This window comes from Podarcis vaucheri (assembly GCF_965113315.1).
Source record: "Podarcis vaucheri genome assembly, chromosome: 1".
Lineage (NCBI taxonomy): Eukaryota > Metazoa > Chordata > Lepidosauria > Squamata > Lacertidae > Podarcis > Podarcis vaucheri.
In genome coordinates, this window is record NC_138759.1 from 21,043,917 (window position 1) to 21,064,868 (window position 20,952).

Sequence of the window (20,952 nt, forward strand, 5' to 3'; positions counted from 1 at the left end):
GGTTGCCGCCCAGCCTGTCTTCCCTCACTAGGAAAACAGATGTGTAGCACCCAAAATGGAAGTTATACTCAGAACAGAGCACGTTTGGCTTCTGAAAAACGTTCCAAAACCAGAACACTCATTTCTGGGTTTGAAGTGTTCAGGTTCCAAGTAGTTCGAGAACTAAGCTGTTCGAATACTGAAGTGCCACTGTATTTATTTTCCCCAATTTGAACTGTATTTATTCCCCCACCCCGGTGGTGATTTTATTGAGTCAAAATGAGAGTACTCCTAAACATTTTTTTAAATGTTTTAAAAAAGCACTGAGTTATATCATAAAATTATATATCAATGGAAAGATGATTTAATGAATAATGTAATGCAATAACTTTTATGGAGGATTATTTATTACAACAGCAGTCATAAAGAAGAAACGTGAAACACAGAAAAAAGAGAGATATACAGGTTAAATTGCTGTGTTGGCACTTTGCGATAAATAAGTGGGTTTTGGGTTGCAGTTTGGGCACTCCGTCTCTAAAAGGTTCACCATCACTGATCTAGATCACTTTTGTAAAGTTGAGAAACAACACTATTGTAGCAAACTAAGCTAGCATGCATCATAGCTACAGATATTTATCAAGAACTGCACTGTATTTCCTTTATAAGTTTAGATTGGTGTATTCCTTATCTTCCAGGCAGATTTCTCTAGCCGGCCATCATCCCAAGGTCCAATCCTGGCAGAAGCTGACCAACAGATTTTACGGGATTTAATGAGTGATGCTATGGAAGAGATTGAAACCCAGCAGTTTACTTCCCCCTCTAAGCCACAAGCTAATGGTAGATCTTTCCAAGTTTCTTCTGTTTTTAAAGAGATGCCGTTTAAATACAGTATTTCAAATGAATCCTGTTAAATTAGGGTTGCCATACGTCTGGAATTTCCCAGACATATGCAGAATATTGCTATCTCTAGCAGTGTCTGGGTGGAAATCAGAAATATGTCAATGAAAATCTGTGGGCAGTGCTGTTTTGCTGATTTTTCCTAAAAGTAGCTCAAAAACGGTTTTTGCGGATTTGCCAAAGGAAAGCTGAACAACTTTGGGCAAAACTTTTTCTGTCCTGATTTTCACTTTTTGAAATCTGGCAACCCTATGTTAAATGCCTTCTTCTCATACTTCACCTGCTTAATCTTGATAGAAGTGTCTTGTTTCTCTTCTCCCAGGAGTTTTGGATGAAAAGACACAAACGCCAGCACCAACTTGCTCAGATCTCTTCCTGTTTCCTGATGAAAGTGGGAACCTCTCTCAGGAGCCAAGTCCTACATATGCTTCATTCACTCCCCATATGATTAATGAAGCGATAGGAGATGTACCTTCCGAAAACGATGACTTCTGTATTCTTTTTGCACCGAAAGCTGTTGTCTCTGTAAGGAAAACCTAATGTTAATAAGAAATCAAATGTGAGGGGGGAAATTACCTTTTAAAACTCATAGGTTAACTGATTTGGTTAACAGCTGTTGCATGAAGACAGTCTGTTGGATCTGGAGAGCTTCTCACTGGGTCATCCTTCTGGAATGTGACATGACAGATCCATGCAGAGCAGGTTGATAACGCAATTGCTAAACGACCTTAAAGGCAGTTGCTAAAATTGGGCAATAACTCCAGCATGCTGTATATATAGAGAAATGGGTAGTTGCCATTTTGTGCAAAATATAGCATGAGGTCTGCTGCTATGTATTATATATGCATTAGAAGTGCTGTTTTTCGTATTTTGATTGTTAGAATTTGAAGTTATCTTTGGGCAAGGGAAACGAGCCCTTCTGTTTGAATAAAGCAGAGTCAAGCTAATTCAATAGAAAATGCTGGGCCCCAAATTTTACCTGTGTTAGTCTCCAGCTACCGTCTAATTAGCAGAATTGGTCATTTTGAAAGCCGTTCTTTCTTGCCACTGGCCACAGGCAAGTGCCTATTTACAAACCTGCAGTAAACCTAAGCAATATTTATAGTTTTGCCACAGAAAAACAACAAATGGATGATTATTTTTTTTAAATAGCATTTAATGTGCATGCACTTAATATCCTGTAACCTTTTAGGATAAAGTAGAAGAGCCAGTAGTGAAAACGATGGTTGATGATGCGATCCTGATAAAAGAGAACCATTTCAGTCTGCCAGTAAAGAAGGCAGACACAAACAAAGGTCCGTTGAGATTTCCTATCCCCTTGGTGCGCTACGTTGTGAAAGAAATCTCACTCATTTGGCACCTTTATGGGGGAAAGGACTTTGGAAATGCACCCCCTACATCTCCAGCTAAGAGTTACATGTAAGTACTTCTGGTATTGGTTTATTAAATTCATACCATAGGGAAAAGATGCATTTGTCTTCAAAACATAAAACTGAACCCCGTGTCCAGGTGAGGGGTTGTTTTGCCCTTTCTCATTTACTCTCCCTCAGAATAGTCCATTGCTTTTCTCTGCATTCCACCTCTTAAACATGGCAGAAAATTGCTTTCTACCTTCTTACATAGGAAAAAGATGCATTTGTCTTCAGAACATAAAACTCGCTGGGCTAGTGCATAAAGTGGGGGGGGGGACCGCTTTAGCTTAGTTCCAGCTAGACTTCCCCCTCCACACCTTCAGGCAGGGTGTTCTGCGAGGAACTGGATTTTTTTAAAAAACGGATACCCTTTATTGCAGCTTTTATTCTCCCCCCCCCCCAACATGGTTTACGATTTTTTATGTGCTGTCTTGGGAGATCTTAAAGCAGGATATTAATAATTGCAATAAATAAAATGGCTATTATTTATCTGTGTCAGGACGCCATCTTATTCAGTTTCCCCTGGAGCTCCGTCTGAGCAAGTGGAAATGGCAGCTTAAAAGTATGCACTCAAATGTGTGTGTTTTTTCCTTCCTGGCTGGCATTCCCTTGAAGCATGTGATTAATTGTTGGTCAAATCTAAGGTGGTGAAAGCAGGCAATGTACTTTCAGTGAGTGTATTCTGAAAGGTTAGTTTTTTAAAAAGCCACTTTACATTTTCCTAATACTTATAGAATGCTTGTCTATTGAGTTCTTTTGAAGAGGAAAATTCAATCTGGTTAACAGTGGCAGCAAGTTGATTTTTTTCTTTTTTTTTACTCTTCAGTTTGTTTACTATTTATAGAAACATTTATAAAAATCCTCGCCTTACAAAATGTCAGAGTAGTATTGAGAATACACTGAGAATAAAAGTTATAATAATACAGTCGTACCTCAGCTCCCAAACGCTTTGGGAGTCGAACGTTCCGGCTCCCAAACGATCAAAAACCGGAAGTTTTTTCTTTTGGGAGCCGAACGTCGGGTGGGGCTTCCGAGGCTTCCAATTGGCTGCAGCAGATTCCTGCAGCCAATCAGAAGCCGTGCTTTGGAAGTCGGAACATTTCAGAAGCTGAACGGACTTCCGGAACGGATTCTGTTCGACTTCTGAGGTACCACTGTAATACAGCACCAAAAGATGACCAGTTGAGCACTGAAACAGTTGTTGCAAGCCAAACTTAACGTTTAAATGGAAAAACAATACCCTTTCTCCTATTCCAGTAGTCCTCAGAGCTCTCCTTCTCACACACCAACAAGGCATGGGCGCAACACAGTCTGTGGTGGAAGAGGAAGGAACCCAGATTTCTTGATGGAAATACAGTTAAGTAAGGTAAGAATAACTGAAATGGCGACAGTTGTTCTTTATTGCTGGGAAGTTCTCTACAACTGATGGGGACCGTATTTGCCCATTTGTTTGGCATGCATAGGATATGAAGCATTACAAAAATACAGAGGCAATGTGACCTTTTCCTCAGGCTCTAAAATCTGAGGAGCTTTTTGTGAGCCATAGCAGTATATACTTGGACCTTTTGAACTTAGAAAGGGCAGAGAGTGGAATGGCCATAGCTGGTGAATGGGCCACAGCTGGAAACAGGCACTCCTTGCCACTGAAGCCACCCGAACTTATAAGTGACAACTCTGTATCAAGAAGCATTGCAAATACTACAGGGGGCGGGTCTTAATAGAGTTCTTGCCTTTTGCCTTTCCTGGTTATAAGGTCAAATTCCAGCATGAGATATATCCATCTGGCGAAGCAGAATGTGAGGTCAACCTGCTGGAGCAACCCGTGTCTCGTCAAGTGTTTGTGGTTCAAGATCTTGAGATCAGAGATCGCTTGGCTACATCACAGATGAATAAATTTCTCTACCTCTACTGCAGTAAGGAGATGCCTAGGAAGGCACATTCTAATATGGTAAGGCCGTGTAACAACTTGCTAAATGTGGAAATGATGGGGCTGAGAATAGATGCGGTGTCCACATGCAGCGTAGAAGTATGTGTTCCACTAAAGTTGTGTCTGACCTCCACTGGGACTTGAAAAACTGTCCATAAAAATTCACATACGCAATGGCTACAACTTTTACTGCATGTTGCATTGAATTAGAGTGACAGCAATTTTGACACAAGTTCAGAACACCCAGTAATAAACATATCAATAATGATTCTGCTGTAAAGATTCTGTATCTTTTATATATGCTCTCAGAGTAATTCGCAAATATATGTTCATTTTTATTCAGCTTTTCTTTCTCTCTTCACTTGTTACTTCAGTTGACGGTCAAAGCTTTGCATGTTCGTCCAGAGTCGGGCAGATCGCCCCAGGAGTGTTGTTTGCGAGTGTCATTAATGCCACTTCGTCTCAACATTGACCAGGTTGGTTTAGCAAGCAACACTTCTTAGGAAAATATATATATAGAATTTATGCAGTGTAATGATTCCTTAATCACTCGTTCCTGTAATCTGTTGTAAACATTTTGTGGGTGTGAATTGCAAAGTTGTGATTTGATTAAGTTTGCAACTATAGTTGTGCAAAGTTGCCATTTTTGCATGAGTAACTTGCTTCGGTGGAAGAAAGAGAACCATTTATGAAGTACAGATGGTTGTTGCTGCTATTTATTGAATTTATTGGTTGTTTTCTCTTGCCAAAGGTAACCCAAAACAACATATAGCCAAAATGTTTTTGTTAATCATTGGAGAAAATCTCATAATCATGGTGGGCAGGGTATTTATGGATGGAAGTTCCTCCAGTGATGTATGTTCAGTGTGTATTTTTGCGCCTTGTGCACAGTGTATCTTTGCACCTGCTTGTGTGGTTCACTCACTGACAGGCAGTAATGATCTTTTGCCTTCATTGCAACAGTGCTTCTAGATGCAGCACTTTTCTTTTCCTCAATATGAATGGAAAGCATAGGAGAAAGTAAAAGGGGCTCATGGGAAACCACTGCAACTCAACCTAACCCTTCCACTCATGGAGACAGTATCTGCTTGAGGGCCTGTTTTGCTCTTTCTCAACTTGCCTGGCTGGCAGCTCATTTACTCTCACCCATAGATGTTGATGGGAGCCATTGAGAATTGAGCCAGCCTGTGTCAGAATCATCCATTCCTTTTCTCTGCATTCCCCTTTTTATCATGGCTGGCTTATTATAGGCATGTGTGATATATATAAAAATGTGAAAACACTTTCTCTTATCCCTTCCTTCTATTGAACTCAAAGAAATGTCTTAACAGTGATGGTCAAGCTGTGTCTATCCTGACGTTGCTGAACTACAACTCCCATCAGTCACAGGCAGCATAGCCAATCACCCAAAGGTAATGGGAGTTGTATTTCAGTAACATCTGGAGAGCCACAGTTTACCCACCCCTGGTATATAAGGCGGTTTCACTTGTTTGTGATTTATATGCTACTTTTATGTTTCAGGATGCCCTGTTTTTCTTGAAGGATTTTTTCACTAGCCTGTCTACAGAAGTAGAAGTCCTAATGACTCCAGATCCCGAGGGTAAATAATTTGTCCTTTTTTTTTTTTTGGTATTGAATTCATAGAAACATATACATGGACAGCAGAGCTACAAACAAATAACTCTTTCATTGGCAGGCAGTCTTAGATTTCAGCATTCATTTATTTATCTGTTTGCAGTTAAGAAGCCTCCTGGTGCAGAAGTGACATGTACTTTGCCCAGGCATCACAGCAGTTTCAAAGAGCCAAGTCCAGTCATTTCTTTCTCCTTACACAAGCGAGCGAGCCAGAACGGAAGTGTTGATTCTGTGGATATGCTCAACGGGGATGACCATAATTTTGCACACGAAGAGGCACCATTCAGTGACCAGCCAATCTTTTTCAGGTACCTTGAGAGGTAGATCACAGGTGGCTTCAGGTGTTGTTGGACTCCGGCTCCCATCAGCCACAGCATGCATGACCAATGGGCAGTAATGATGGGAGCTGTAGTTGAGCAACATCTGGAGGACCACAGATTCCCCCCCTACCACCACCTTAGATCCATGAGATGCTCTAGTCTAGAGAAGTTACAGTTACCTCTTATTTCACTCATTTGGTAAACTCTTAATTTCTGCAGTCCAGAAGCATCCATTTTATAATCAGTGGACTTCTTCCATCTGTAGCCCCAGTCCAGAGCCCTATATGTGTAGCAAAGCATATATGCATGTATATATAAGGAACCTCCTGCATATGTAAGGCTATCCATGGGAAGTGGGGTAAAGATCACGGTCCTTGCCCTGTTAATAGCATCCCTGATCTTGCCTGCATTGATAGTGAGTGATTAGTGGGTGTTAGTGGGTGAAAAAGAGAGAAGTGGGAAGACTGTGTGTGAGCACGTAAATGCACCTGCATGTAAGGGGGTAGTTGTTTGTCTTTGTGCCTTCTGTGTAAGGTTGGGAAGGATGTGTGTATTAAAAAAACACTCATTAACGTAAAAAGGGGTGCGGGGATTTCAGCCTTAGCCACACTCACTACTGAGTCTGGTCCCATCCACTGGAAAGTAGCTCCTGGGGGTAAAAAGGTTGCTCACCTGATGTTTAAGCTCATCATAGTCATACTTCCCCCACAGTGTATATTATGTGACTGTTTTCATCTGATGCTAAACTAAAAAGATAGTAGGAAATAGAAGTTTCCTTCACAGGACCAAGCCTTGCTTGCATCTAGTGCCGTTGTACCTTGGAAGTCGAAAAGAATCGTTTTCGGAAGTTTGTTCGACTTCCAAAACGTTCAGAAACCAAAGCACAGCTTCTGATTGGCTGCAGAAAGCTCCTGCAGCCAATCGGAAGCCTCAGAAGCCCCGTTGGACGTTTGGCTTCCAAAAAAACGTTCAGAAACCAGAACACTCACTTCCGGTTTTCAGTCATTCGGAAGCCAAACGTTCAGCAACTAAGTCATTCAATATCCAATTGCTGCACGGTAGAACTGCACTTTAATTTTCCTAAAGGTGACTTTTCTGAGTTTCCTAAAGGTGACTTTTCAAAAAGAATAGAAGTATGAGACTGGATCTTGTGAGATTAAGATGACCAGTAGGTCTGGCAACTTTTAAATCCCCTAGAAAGTTGGGGATTTAGCAAATATAGGTGGAGGTTAGTGATCCTAAAAAAAATATGGAGCTCAGGGATGCTAGTTTTACTTTTTACCATCTTAGGTTTTATCTGTTGATTCCAATCTTTATTTCTGTGTAACATGTTATCAATGTATTTTTCCTTTTAGAGAATTTCGATTTACATCAGAAGTTCCAATACGTCTTGATTACCATGGCAAGCATGTTTCTATGGATCAGGTTTGTTGACTTTTGTTGATAAGCTATTTGAAGTGTCACATTCAATAGTTTTTTCTTTATTTTGGAAAGATGAAACGTTTATGCTCAAAATCTTCAAATAAATCAAAAGATTGCTAAACTTATGGTCTTGCAAATAAGTCCAGAAGAGCTGGTAGCCTGCAAAGATTCTTACCAGTCCATTTGTGGTTTAAAAGAAAAAATCACCAACTTTCTGCTTTGTCACCTGGAGGAAATTCTTGTTCACTGCAGGCAACTTGCATTAAAGTTTAACTTTCATTAAAGCAGCCAGAACCCAATATGCCATCAAATTTCAGATGGCATTCTGCAGTAGGTAGTAGTGAAAAACCTTTTGGTAAAACTTACATACCTAATTGCAAAACAGGCATAATTTCATTGGTGGCCCCTCATAGTGATGGCTGTGGAGCACTTACTCTAGGAAAGCTAAAGTTGTCCTTTCAATGCCAGGCCTAGACTGCCTTTGTTCTCCCAGGCCATTTAAGATGTACTTTAGTCCCTGTTGTTATGGTTGGGGGCTTCTAACCACCTGTAACTTGATGGTGATGCCAGCTTCTATTCTTTTGGTTGTATTTTATTCCATTTTTATTATATTTTGTGTTTGACTTTTGTGCCAATCGACTTTCTGAAGCTTATTTTGAATTCTTATTCTAGCATTTCCTTTGCTTTTCTGTACAACACCCAGGGACTTTATTTTGGGAGGCAACTTATAAATACAGTTAATTTAGTAAAGAAATGATGAAAAGCAGTCAAGAATATTTTGGTGTTTATTTGCTGCTTATGAACTGTTTGACCCTTTGAACTTTCAGGGTACATTAGCTGGGATTCTGATTGGGCTTGCTCAGTTAAACTGCTCAGAATTGAAACTGAAGAGGCTTTGCTATAGACATGGGTAAGTTTATCCAGTTGTTAGGCTGTCCGTTCTAGGAAAACCAACACCGAGCATTGTAATGGTGGGTGGAATTCAGCTTTGCACTCTTCCAATGGTTCTATGTGTACAAGCATTACAACTTGCCATACAGAACTATCCCCACTCGTCTCCCCCTGTGCACCGTTCTGCGGGTTCTCTTGAAACTACTAAGACAATTTAGGGGGGGTGCACAGAGGGAGGAAAGCAAGAGGGCGGAGGTCCTTGCGCAGAACTTCTGCTGACGGGGCTGGTGAGGTGACTCCTGCCCTGTGTTTGCTGTGAAGGAAAGACAAACAAAACAATTTCACTAGTTCAAGCACATTGGGCTGCAAAGCTGAACTTTTCCTCCCTCTCCTGTCTCTGTGAAACCCCTGTGTGCCCCCTAAATTGCCCCAGAGAACTGGGGGAACCCCAAAACATATTTAGAGGTGCACATGGAGAGGGAAGGAAGTTTTGTAGTGCAGCCAACGGTGCTTGCTCTAGCAGAACTGTTTGGTTGGTAACTGGCCAAAGTAATTCACAGATCTTAATAGCAAAAAGTGATGTAGTTTCTCCATCATACCTTCCTATCATTCTTTAGGTAACAAAATGTTACTTTTGTACGCACACAGGTTGCTAGGTGTGGATAAGCTTTTCTCTTACGCCATCTCAGAATGGATTAACGACATCAAGAAAAACCAGCTACCAGGTATTCTAGGAGGAGTCGGGCCAATGCATTCATTAGTTCAATTAGGTACGTTCCTGCAGTATTTTTTAAGCCTCTCTGTTTTTTATTCTATGCACATACATTCATATGAATGAATCTTTTTCCTGAGCGAATATCCATGGCATGCTATCTTTAATTACAGTGCAGGGTCTAAAAGACTTGGTGTGGTTACCAATAGAACAATACCGAAAAGATGGCCGCATTGTAAGAGGCTTTCAGAGAGGTGCAGCTTCTTTTGGTACATCTACTGCAATGGCAGCATTGGAACTGACAAACAGAATGGTTCAGACCATACAGGTATGTTTTCCCTTTATCGATGGGGATAGGCAAAGGAGGTCTAATCTTATTTGAAGCAAACAAGATTTTGGGAAATGGTTTCAGAAGTCAACTAAAGCCTACAATTACATAGCCAACTGAGATCTCTCTTGTTTCATCCTTAATTAAGAGGAGGGAAGGTGTGGCCTGTGATGTTTTGGTAGCTTGGTATTTGGAATAGCATTTTAAAGAGTTAGGCCTAAATGCTGAAATCTGTTTTATTTGCTTTTGGAAGTCATGTCTATTCATTGTTGGCAAAATATCTGTAGATGCAGCAGGCATTGTGTGAGAGAGGAGGGTTATATACTGTAAGGAGACTGTGGGGATGTGTATTGCAGCTCTCCGTGGGAATCATGTCAGCAGAGCCCAGGTAGCGTAGGGTTGGAAATAAAATACTGATTTTATCCACACCACAGTAATACCCCCAAGAAATATTATATCCCTACGGAAATGAATGTCAATAATTAACTTAGTTGGGAGAAAATAAAGGTGTGCTGTAATTGGTCCCTTTGAACGCCATAATTTGCTCTTTTTTGGACCATGCCCTAGTGTATGTTGGGAACTTGAAGGAGTGGATAGATAGATTACAAGGAGCCCTGGGAGATGAGAATGTATTCTTAATATTTAGCATTGGCTTGTGTTTTAAAAAGCTAGGAGGCTTATCATAATGTACAGATAATTGGATATTATGGCCATATCTAGGTTTTTACTGGCTCACCACACGTGGTTAGAGAGTGTGTTTTTGATTTATTTATTGAAATTGATACTTAGGCAGCTGCAGAAACAGCTTATGACATGGTTTCCCCCGGGCCTAGTTTAATTGAGACAAAGAAGATCAAACGACTTTCTCGCTACCGCCTGGCTCATCAGCCTGTGGACCTTCGTGAAGGTGTGGCCAAAGCATACAGCGTTGTAAAAGAGGTAAGGAGCGTTACCCTTGCCTTCTGGCCATCTGCATTGCATTCACAGAGGGAGGGAGAGATGCCTCCGGAATGGGTATTGAGCGCCATTTTTAGGATATTCCTACGGCTTTAATGAGGCTATATATCCTTCATTTTTTTGCACAATAAGTTTGTTTCTCCTTAGGGGAGTGGTATTTTCTCCATGTTGGTTTCTCAAGTGGACACCCAAGAGAGGGTTGCAGTTGCTTGGTATCTGTGGAATGTGGCATTTCAGCTGCCCTTTGTGACGTGCTGGAACCCCTAACCACTGCTGGCTCTGATTGCTCTGTCGTTGGTTTCTTTCCAATGACTAGGAACAGATTTAAATCCATGCTTGACATTTTGTTTCTCTGCCCAATGTGCGGCCCAGCAGGCTACACACTGCATTTCACCACTGGTTGTATCCACTCGCTTTGAAACCAGCTTCTGGAGCTTAGTCGACTCACGTGGGCATCAAGCTACTTAGCCAGTGTGGGTCTGCAAGAACTGAATTCAACGTTTTGCTGCTCTGTGGGAAGGGCTTCCCTGTTTCATTGCGGAGAATAATGGGATGTAATTGAGAGGGATTCTGGGGCTTATAAAGACTGATGACCCAACCCACCGCCCCTCCTCCCCCAAGCAGTTTACTTCACTAAAGGGAGATGTTGCAGTTCTTAACACTCTGTTTTGTGTGTCTGGGACTCTCTTAAGGGGATTACAGATACGGCGCATACCATCTATGAAACTGCTGCTCGAGAACATGAGAACAGAGGAGTCACTGGAGCGGTGGGAGGTGTCCTCCGCCAGATCCCGCCAACTGTGGTGAAACCTCTCATAATGGCAACGGAGGCAACGTCAAATGTGTTGGGCGGCATGAGAAACCAAATCAGGCCCGACGTGCGTCAGGAAGAGTCCCAGAAGTGGCGCCTTGGAGAGGACTGATAGCTTTAAAAGCGTGTTTGACGTACAGACACTGGGAAACTGGAAGCATAAATCGTTTATCCTCATGGCAGCTTTAGATGGGACGTATCCTTTTACTATGCTTATCTCAGGAACACAAGAGATTGGAAAGCAATTTGATGGCAAAACCTGAAAGCAAGTTTGGTCAGTGCCAAATGGAGTGGCACCTTCAAAAAAAAAATTGCGGCCAAATCCAGGAAAATGCTGGCTTTAGACTGGGCGCTATGTCCTTCTTGGTATCTTGATATTTGTTGTTGGCAGGGTATTTTTGTCCTTCTTTTGAAGCAACCACACTTTCCATACTTATCAGTCTACATGTATATAGAGGGCTTCCCCAACCATGGTTGAAATATGTTTAAAAAAGCAAAGGGTTACATTAGTGCCCTTCTGTAACAGGATTGATGTCTGGCGTGAGACATGGACACTACAGGATACTAAAAGGAAAAGGGGATTTCAATTATTTTGCTAATTGTGGGTGTCTCACATGTGGCACTTAGCAACAAGGACAATCTGTCTTGATGCCTGGTCAGAAAATTGTTTTCAGACAACTGTGGACACTAATTGTTTCCCCTTCATAATGAATTCCTCCTTTTGTGGAGATTTGAGCAATCTGAATGTTGCAGACATGTTCTGTTGTGTTGCACTTTAAAGAATTTTGCCTGTATATTGCCTTTTTAAAATAGTTGTTAATAAATGTGCATTTTGTCCTTACGTAGTTTTAAAACTTATGCAAATCACTTAAAGGGGCAGAACACTACAAGATCATCAATGACATTAAAAATGGATTGCAATGCTTGCAGTTATTCAGATTGCTGCATAGGAGAAAGGGGTCTAGTGAGCGGTTGGTTCTGAATACACACAGAGACAATACAGTTTGTGGGGAAAGGTGTCTTGTGAAAGGAATATTGGGACTTGTATATGTTGACATGAGTTCATCATTCAGTTTAAATGCTATGCAAGTTACATCTTGGTAGTCATTTTTTCCAATTTTCACAGCAAAGTTATTTAAAACTTGTTCAGATATCAGAATATTTTTTGATTGATTTGACAAGCTGCTGTTCTACTGTGATCCTAATTTTCTTAATTGATTCCAAATCCTAATTTGTGTACACTTTTTCATTGAAAACAGAGCTCAGAAATATTGTGCCCTGAGAAGGGTATGCAGATTCATATTAAGCTTCTTTCTGACACACAGTGGCAACTGCAGTTTCTTCAAAATAAACTCTGCATTTTGGGGTTCTTCATGGAGACATTCAGCAATGAAATAAATTGCTGTCATTTAAAAGCTGCTGTCTTAACATAGTTTAGAAGCAATGTATACATTTGAATAAAGGTCCTCTGGGCAGAGGTAGCCAGCTAGTGTTTGAGTGAATGAGATATTTGGAGATAGGTGCTAATAGAGCAAAGAACAACCACCAGTAAGCTAATCAGTAACATTACAATCAGCTGTCTCTAAATCAGGGGTAGGAAATCTTTGACCCTCCAGATATTTTGGTTCCTCACCCCTGCTCTAGTGCACAAGGGAAATTGCAATCTACCCCACTCTTCTGAGGCTAGTATTTTTATTTCTGACATTGGCCTACAAGTGTTTAAAGCATTCATTCCCCATCTTTCCTTTGGGATACCGTGGCCAATATAACAGCCACGGCTTCCTGCAGTATTTTCCCCTGCATTCATGGCTCTGTATGCATGCCATTTGACACTATGACCCTGGATTATTTATTTTTGGTTCAAAATATTGCCCATCCCTAACCTAAGATACTTAAGAACTTCACCAAGCTATTAGGATGGATGTTCTGGGCACCTTGTCTAACAGCACTTAATGCAAAGTAATCTTTCTCCACTTCACATTGCTGATTGCTATGTTAACATGATGACAATGAGTTGAGAAGAAGTAAAGTCAATACATTTACTGATGTGCTGGGAATAAACACAGTTTCACTTGTCCTGAGTGCACTGTTGGCAGTATTTTGCAGCTTAAAGAATGGTAGTAATTGATATAGATGGCTGGACCTAGAACAACTTAAAGATTAGACCCACAGTGCAGAAGAAGAATCAGACTGCCTGCTTTGTTGGGAGCAGACATTACTACGAAGGACTTAAATCAAAATGCTAATCGATATTTATTGCAGAAATAGCATGTTGGTGTGTTGCTGCCTTTTTTGCAAAACAAATTCAGTACCTTGCTATGGCAAATACACTTATCACAATACACAAAGCGCAAGAGGCTGAACAATGATAACTGTAAACATTTTATTGTCTATACCATACATATGAACTGTATATATTGCACATACTGGGCCTGAACGTTATGAAATAACCAATAAAATGTTTACGGTTATTATTATTCAGCCTGTTGCACTTTGTGTATTGTGATGCCTTTTTTTGCAAAGGCAAAGCAATGCTGTTTCTTATTTGCCAGTTTCCCATTAGGTCATGGGTAGGCAAACTAAGGCCTGGGAGCCGGAGCCGGCCCAGTCACCTTCCAAATCTGGCCCGCAGATGGTTCAGGAATCAGTGTGTTTTTACATGAGTAGAATGTGTCCTTTTATTTAAAATGCATCTCTGGGTTATCTGTGGGGCATAGGGATTTGTTCATCCCCCCCCCAAAAAAAAATAGTCTGGCCCCCCACAAGGTCTAAGGGACAGGGACTGGCCCCCCGGCTGAAAAAGTTTGCTGACCCTTGCAGGTGCTTTATCTGCTCTTCCATCACATGCACCGAAGATAAAGGAACAGTGGCACTTACAGGCTTCTCGTGCAGTAAACAGGCAGATCAAATCATCCCGTCATAAACCTACTTTAACATGTCCAGCCAATAAGAATACCCCACATTTCTCAATACAGTGCTGTGCAGAAAAGGCAAAAGAAGATGCATTAATCTACGCTGGCTGTAAAGTACACATTTTAAATAAGTGGTGCCACTTGGTCTAGATGTGTCCTTAATCTCTTGACTGTGTGACACAAATGGTCAAATGCAGAAGAACCATGGTTGAAACCTAATTTGTGCTGATTCAACTCGATAAGCTTTCCATCGGAGCTCCGTTGTTAGCCTCTAGCCAACTGTGCCAAATTCTTCGTGGTAGTCTAATGTCTGCAAGATGAGAAGGAAAACTGGTAATGAGTCAATGAGATTTTAGCATGGTAATGGCCCACTGGGTGCCGATCTAGGTGTAGAAACAGATTTTGAACCAACTTTTGAAAACTTCTCTAGAGGAAAAGAAGCTACAAGCAAGCCGTTGCATTTAGATCCCAATGCAGCTGGTTTGGAGTGGTTAACTCGTGCAACCATTGTTGTGTATTCAGTGTCCTGATTCAGGCAGGTTGCAATACGTGTCTATGCCCTTCTGACAGATGCTGATCACAGCTGATACCCTGTCTGTTTCCCTTGGATCAACAGAAGGAAGTGTCAAGAACATATTTTTTTCTGGAACATGTAAGAACCAAATTACTAACGTTTTGCAACTTGCTGCTTTGCAGAAGGCAAGGTGTTCTATGTCGGTGTAAAATAATATGTACAATTTAACCTAGTTGCTTCACTTAGATGATCTGTGGGAGCGTCTGTTTCGCAATGGCAGAGGAACATAGGAAGCTGCCTCATACCAAGTCCATCTAGCTTTCAAAGAGTGGAGATGCCAATAACTGGGACCTTCTGCATTCAAAGCAGCTGTCCTTTTGCTGAGCTATGGCTCTTCTCCAATGAGTTCACATCAAAAGTCTTGCACAGTCGTCCCAGTTTTGCTCAGGCATCGTTTGCACACAGTTGTGGTATCCTGTGAACATGCTTTCCTAGCTAGAAATCCCACTTTTCCTTCTAAAACCCAACTGCCACCACAGTCTTCCTTGACTATGAGAAAGGTGGCACAGAAAAGGTTTCTCTTTGGCTTGCAGGGCTGGTAGAATGGGTTACGGCGCCACATTCAGCTCAAGGCAGGAATTAACACTTTGAAAGTGGGCGCTCTAGTTTGCTTCCTGCCTTTGACACTTTCAGTCAACCATCCCTTCAGCTTCTTCAACTACCGTACTTCTCAGGCTAGCTCTTTGCTTTTTTCCCTCCCTCTCTGCGTCATATGCTATCTTGCTTGCCTGTCCCTAACGCTTTTCTGTGAGCTGGTGTTCTTTTGATTTTGGGTTAATAATACGTTGCATTTACCACCATTTAGTGAACTTTATAAACCGTAAGTTGCATCCTTGAAGCTCCATATATCAGCAGCAGCTGATGTAAAAGTAGCCGAATCTCTTGGAAATGGACTTGAGCTAGACAGCCTGCCAATGGGACACCTCATTCTTTTTCTACGTACTGTATTTGTAAAATAGCAAGACACGGTTAATTTAGTAGAAATCTGTTTTACATGTGAAACATGCCAGGCCTCGTAGCAATAGAGTATTTTTCGACAGTGACAAACATGCGGGTATACGTTCTCTTGGATTGCTGTTGTTTATAATCTTGCCTCGTCCATCACCAGCCTTCTACAGTTTATGATTCTGACAGGAAATGGAACTTTTTGCAAATGCTGGTTTGTGTTTACATTTTGAAATCAAGTTGAACTCATTAGTACACATGTACTTCACTTTGTCTGGTATAATTTTGTATATAGCTTGATATTGTAAAAAAATAAATAAATGCAAAACCAAACTGTAGAATCATATGAAAACTAGAAGCTACTCTGGAAGAGAGCTGCTGTAGTCCTTTCCCCTCTTTTTCTTTTTTTCCTTATTTGGCTTCAAACACTGTAGTTCCCCCCACCCCCAGCTATGCTTCCAGCATAGTTTCTTGGTACCAGTTTTGATGTATATCGACTAGTAAAGGCCTTACACAAATACGGTGTTCTGTTCGATGCAATTCATGATTTTTGTCAGCTACTGTCATCAAAATAAACAGTCTAAACTGATGTTTTGTGTGGGTTTTCTTGTGTCGACTTATCATTGCAACTGTAAAAAGGTCTGATGCACGTGGCCAATCCCCCCCCCCCTTGGTAGCGTCCAAATCAGCAGGAATGCTACAATTATATGATAAGGAAACCAAAACCAGCCCTTTGACTCTTAGCAAAAGTCACCCCAAATACCAGATTCAATAATAATAATAATAATAATGATAATAAATTTTATTTATATCCTGCCCTCCCCAGCCGAAGCCGGGCTCAGGGCGGCTAACAACAATAAAACAGTACAACAGTACAACACAACACAACACTCTAAAATCATTCATTATAAAATCAATTCAAAACAAACCAATGGCAACCATTGGGCCAGAGCTCCGCGAAGATTGCCGAGGGAGGGAGTCAGGCTGTGCCCTGGCCAAAGGCCTGGTGGAACAGCTCTGTCTTGCAGGCCCTGCGGAAAGATGTCAAGTCCCGCAGGGCCCTAGTCTCTTGTGACAGAGTGTTCCACCAGGTTGGAGCCACAGCCAAAAAAGCCCTGGCTCTAGTTGAGGCCAGCCTAACCTCTCTGTGGCCTGGGACCTTCAAGATGTTTTTATTTGAAGACCATAAGTTTCTCTGTGGGACATACCAGGAGAGGCGGTCCCGTAGGTACGAGGGTCCTAGGCCATATAGGGCTTTAAAGGTTAAAACCAGCACCTTAAACCTGATCCTGTACTCCACCGGGAGCCAGTGCAGCTGGTATAGCACCGGGTGAATGTGATCTCGCAGCGAGGACCCTGTAAGGAGTCTTGCTGCAGCATTCTGTTTGTTTGTTTTTTAATAAATATTTATTAAAGTTTCCACAATATTACATAATGAAAAAGAAAAAAGAATACAAAGTATTTTTTCATATTCTTTTATACCATTACAGCTAGAAACCACTTAACTTCAATCCAACATCATTCTAACTTTCATTAATTTTGCAATATTTCTGTAAATAGTCTTTAAATTTCTTCCAATCTTCTTCCACCGACTCTTCTCCCTGGTCTCGGATTCTGCCAGTCATTTCCACCAATTCCATGTAATCCATCATTTTCATCTGCCATTCTTCCAGAGTGGGTAGTTCTTGTGTCTTCCAATACTTTGCAATAAGTATTCTTGCTGCTGTTGTAGCATACATAAAGAAAGTTCTGTCCTTCTTTAACACCGATTGGCCGACTATGCCCAGGAGAAAGGCCTCTGGTTTCTTCAAGAAGGTATATTTAAATACCTTTTTTAATTCATTATAAATCAGCTCCCAGAAAGTCTTAATCCTTGGGCACGTCCACCATAGGTGAAAGAATGTACCTTCAGCTTCCTTACATTTCCAACATTTATTATCGGGCAAATGGTAGATTTTTGCAAGCTTGACTGGGGTCATGTACCACCTGTATATCATTTTCATAATATTCTCTCTTAAGGCATTACATGCCATAAACTTCATGCCTGTGGTCCATAACTGTTCCCAGTCAGCCATCATTATGTTATATCCAACGTCTTGTGCCCATTTAATCATAGCAGATTTCACCGTTTCATCCTGAGTATTCCATTTCAACAGCAAGTTATACATCTTTGACAAAATCTTAGTTTTGGGTTCTAACAATTCTGTTTCTAATTTTGATTTTTCCACCTGGAAGCCGATTTTCTTATCCAAATTGTATGCCTCCATTATCTGATAATAATGAAGCCAGTCTCGCACTTTGTTATTTAGTTTTTCAAAACTCTGCAATTGCAGTCTATCTCCATCCTGTTCCAAAATTTCCCAATATTTCGGCCATTTGACCACCATATTGAGCTTTTTCTGAGCTTTCGCTTCCATTGGTGACAGCCACCTTGGAGTTTTATTTTCCAATAAGTCCTCATATCTTATCCAAACATTAAACAATGCTTTCCTGACAATATGGTTTTTAAATGCTTTATGTGCTTTGACCTTATCATACCACAGATATGCATGCCATGCAAATACGTTGTTAAAACCTTCTAAATCCAAAATGTCAGTGTTTTCAGGAGACACTTTTCATTTAAACGGTGGGAGTCTACAATAAAGAGGAGTTGGTGCGTATGCCTCATTGGTGTGAGCTGACTAACTTTTGCTCGGGCAACTGATCCAAACCAAAACAATTCCTGAATTTGTATCCTGCAACATCTTCCCCGAGAATGGGACCACAGAGGTGGCGGATTCCAACGTTATTTGTTTTTAAAAGCGTTCATGGGGGGGGGGCGCACGTTTCCTCGGCATTGCAGCTTGAACTGGGCCCTGTCTGTTTGGCCTAACCCAACTGCTGTGTTGACAGGAGGCAATTGTGGTGGATTGTGTTTCCCTGCATCCCCTAGTGCAGCCCGCACAGCATTTCCTCAAGCTCCGTGTAGCATTTAATATGACGATCCGTGCTGACATCCAGAGAGTGGGCCTTCAAAGGTAATTTGCTTCAGAATCGTTCACGTCGTCATCCGAGCCGAGGTTTCTTCGCCGATGCTGCTTCTTGGGAAGTGTAAGCTCCAAACGCCTCAGAATTGCTGCAGAAGCACATTGGGGACCGGAAGCAGAAAGACCGGTTCATTTAGCTAAAGAGCCCCACACCCCACAACCCAAGTACTTCCCTCTCTTGTCTGTGCTATTTGATCCATAGCTCAGCCACTACAGCAGGAAATTCTTAATCTCAGGGTTGTGGGTTTGAACCCCGTGTTGGGCAAAAGATTCCTGCATTGCAGGGAGCTGAGTTAGATTGCTTTTGTGGACCTTTCCAACTCTTCTCAATTTGCTGTTTTTTGTTGTTCTTTAATGTACAGTGGTACCTCAGGTACTTAATTCGTTCCAGAGGTCCATTCTTAACCTGAAACTGTTCTTAACCAGAAGGACCACTTTAGCTAATGGGGCCTCCTGCTGCTGGCACGCCGCCGGAGCACAATTTCTGTTCTCATCCTGAAGCAAAGTTCTTAACCCGAGGTAATATTTCTGGGTTGGCAGAGTCTGTAACCTGAAGCATATGTAACCTGAAGCGTATGTAACCTGAGGTACCACTGTACAAGGTATTTTATGATGCTTTCAATAAACTTCCGTAACCCACCCTGATCATGTGTACGAAGAGCAGGCTGGAAGTTCAAATAAGGAAATGAAATGAAAATACTGTACCAATCTTTGTATCCTAATTTTGAGGAGTTCTTTGTAGCTCTTGTATGTGTCTTACACAACAGTTTCCCTGTGGAATCCCTACAATTTCCACAACCCTAAAGCGGCAAGGTTTCTACAGCAAACAGCCCTCAGATTTCTGGCACTCATCGTGCCGCTAAGAAACTTTGATTTCCATTTTTTCCCTTGACAGCTAATGGTTCTAGTCAGTAGAGGGCGCTCAGTAACCGTCTCACTGGCTCAAGCCTCCCTATGCTCAAACTGACTTCTGGAACCCTCTCCAACAACAATATGAAGAAACATATTAAAGTTAAATGAAAATGATCTCCATCACACAGCAGTGATAAGCATACGAAAAGTGTTAACTCTGAATCTGCAAAGGTCATGGTTGCTGAACTCATAGAATCATAGAAAGGACCCAAGGGCCATCTAGTCCAACCCCTGCAATGCAGGAATCTCAGCTAAAGCATCCATGACAGATGGCCATCCAACCTCTGCTAAAAACCTCCAAGGTTGGAAGAAGAAGAGTTTGGATTTGATATCCCGCTTTATCACTAACCTAAGGAGTCTCAAAGCGGCTAACAATCTCCTTTCCCTTCCTCCTCCACAACAAACACTCTGTGAGGTGAGTGAGGCTGAGAGACTTCAGAGAAGTGTGACTGGCCCAAGGTCACCCAGCAGCTGCATGTGGAGGAGTGGAGACGTGAACCCGGTTCCCCAGATTACGAGACTACTGCTCTTAACCACTACACCACACTGGCTAATCCATCACCTCTCTTGGGAGTCTGTTCCGCTGTCGAATATCTCTTGCTGTCAGAAAGTTTTTCCAAATATTTAGTCAGAATCTCCTTTCTTGTACAGTAACTTGAAGCCAATGGTTCGAGTTCTACAGAGCAAGAGAAAACAAGCATGCTCCTTCTTCCATGTGACAGCCCTTAAGATATTGGATGGCTATCACATATCCTCTTTTCCAGGCTAAACATACCCAGCTCCTTCAAGCGTTCCTTGTAAGGCTTAGTTTCCACTTTCCAGACCCTTGATCATCTTGTTCACCCTCCTCTGCACACATAGAATCATAGAGTTGGAAGAGACCACAAGGGCCATCGAGTCCAACCCCCTGCCAAGCAGGAAACACGTTCCAGCTTGTCAATATCCTTCTTAAACTGTGGTGCCCAGAATTGGACACAGGATTCCAGGTGTGGTCTGACCAAGGCAGAATAGAGTGGTACTATTACTTCCCTTGATCTGAACTGTTGTTTGCATTTGCAGAGCAGTCCATTCCTCACTGCAGTTCCTCAAGATTGGCTTTATTCTGGTTGGAGCCTCTTCGCCTTTTCCCCTGAGTCTCTGCTTGCATTGCAACAATGCATGAGGCTGCTCATGAGTAATTCATTCTGTGAGCACTTCTTGTAGTGAGCCAGTCATTCTGTGCTTGGCATTCCTGCTGATGAACCAACCTTGTATATATTTATTTCATTGACTTAAATATGTTGGGACACTTA

The 20,952-nt window shown here is 41.7% G+C and overlaps 1 protein-coding gene across 3 annotated transcripts in view; it reads left to right on the plus strand.

The window, feature by feature from the left end:
- Positions 1-13,367, plus strand: part of ATG2B (autophagy related 2B) — a 49,354-nt gene extending 35,987 nt beyond the window's left edge. For all 3 annotated transcript variants that reach the window (XM_082228714.1, XM_082228712.1, XM_082228713.1), the window contains exons 29-42: positions 675-816; positions 1,199-1,401; positions 2,069-2,295; positions 3,546-3,654; positions 4,042-4,236; positions 4,590-4,691; positions 5,737-5,815; positions 5,954-6,158; positions 7,526-7,595; positions 8,420-8,502; positions 9,132-9,253; positions 9,369-9,523; positions 10,313-10,462; positions 11,173-13,367. In XM_082228714.1, the coding sequence (XP_082084840.1) occupies positions 675-816; positions 1,199-1,401; positions 2,069-2,295; positions 3,546-3,654; positions 4,042-4,236; positions 4,590-4,691; positions 5,737-5,815; positions 5,954-6,158; positions 7,526-7,595; positions 8,420-8,502; positions 9,132-9,253; positions 9,369-9,523; positions 10,313-10,462; positions 11,173-11,403 (2,073 nt within the window). In that variant the 3' untranslated portion in view covers positions 11,404-13,367. The remainder of the gene's footprint in view (positions 1-674; positions 817-1,198; positions 1,402-2,068; positions 2,296-3,545; positions 3,655-4,041; positions 4,237-4,589; positions 4,692-5,736; positions 5,816-5,953; positions 6,159-7,525; positions 7,596-8,419; positions 8,503-9,131; positions 9,254-9,368; positions 9,524-10,312; positions 10,463-11,172) is intronic.
- The last annotated feature ends 7,585 nt before the right edge of the window (positions 13,368-20,952 follow it).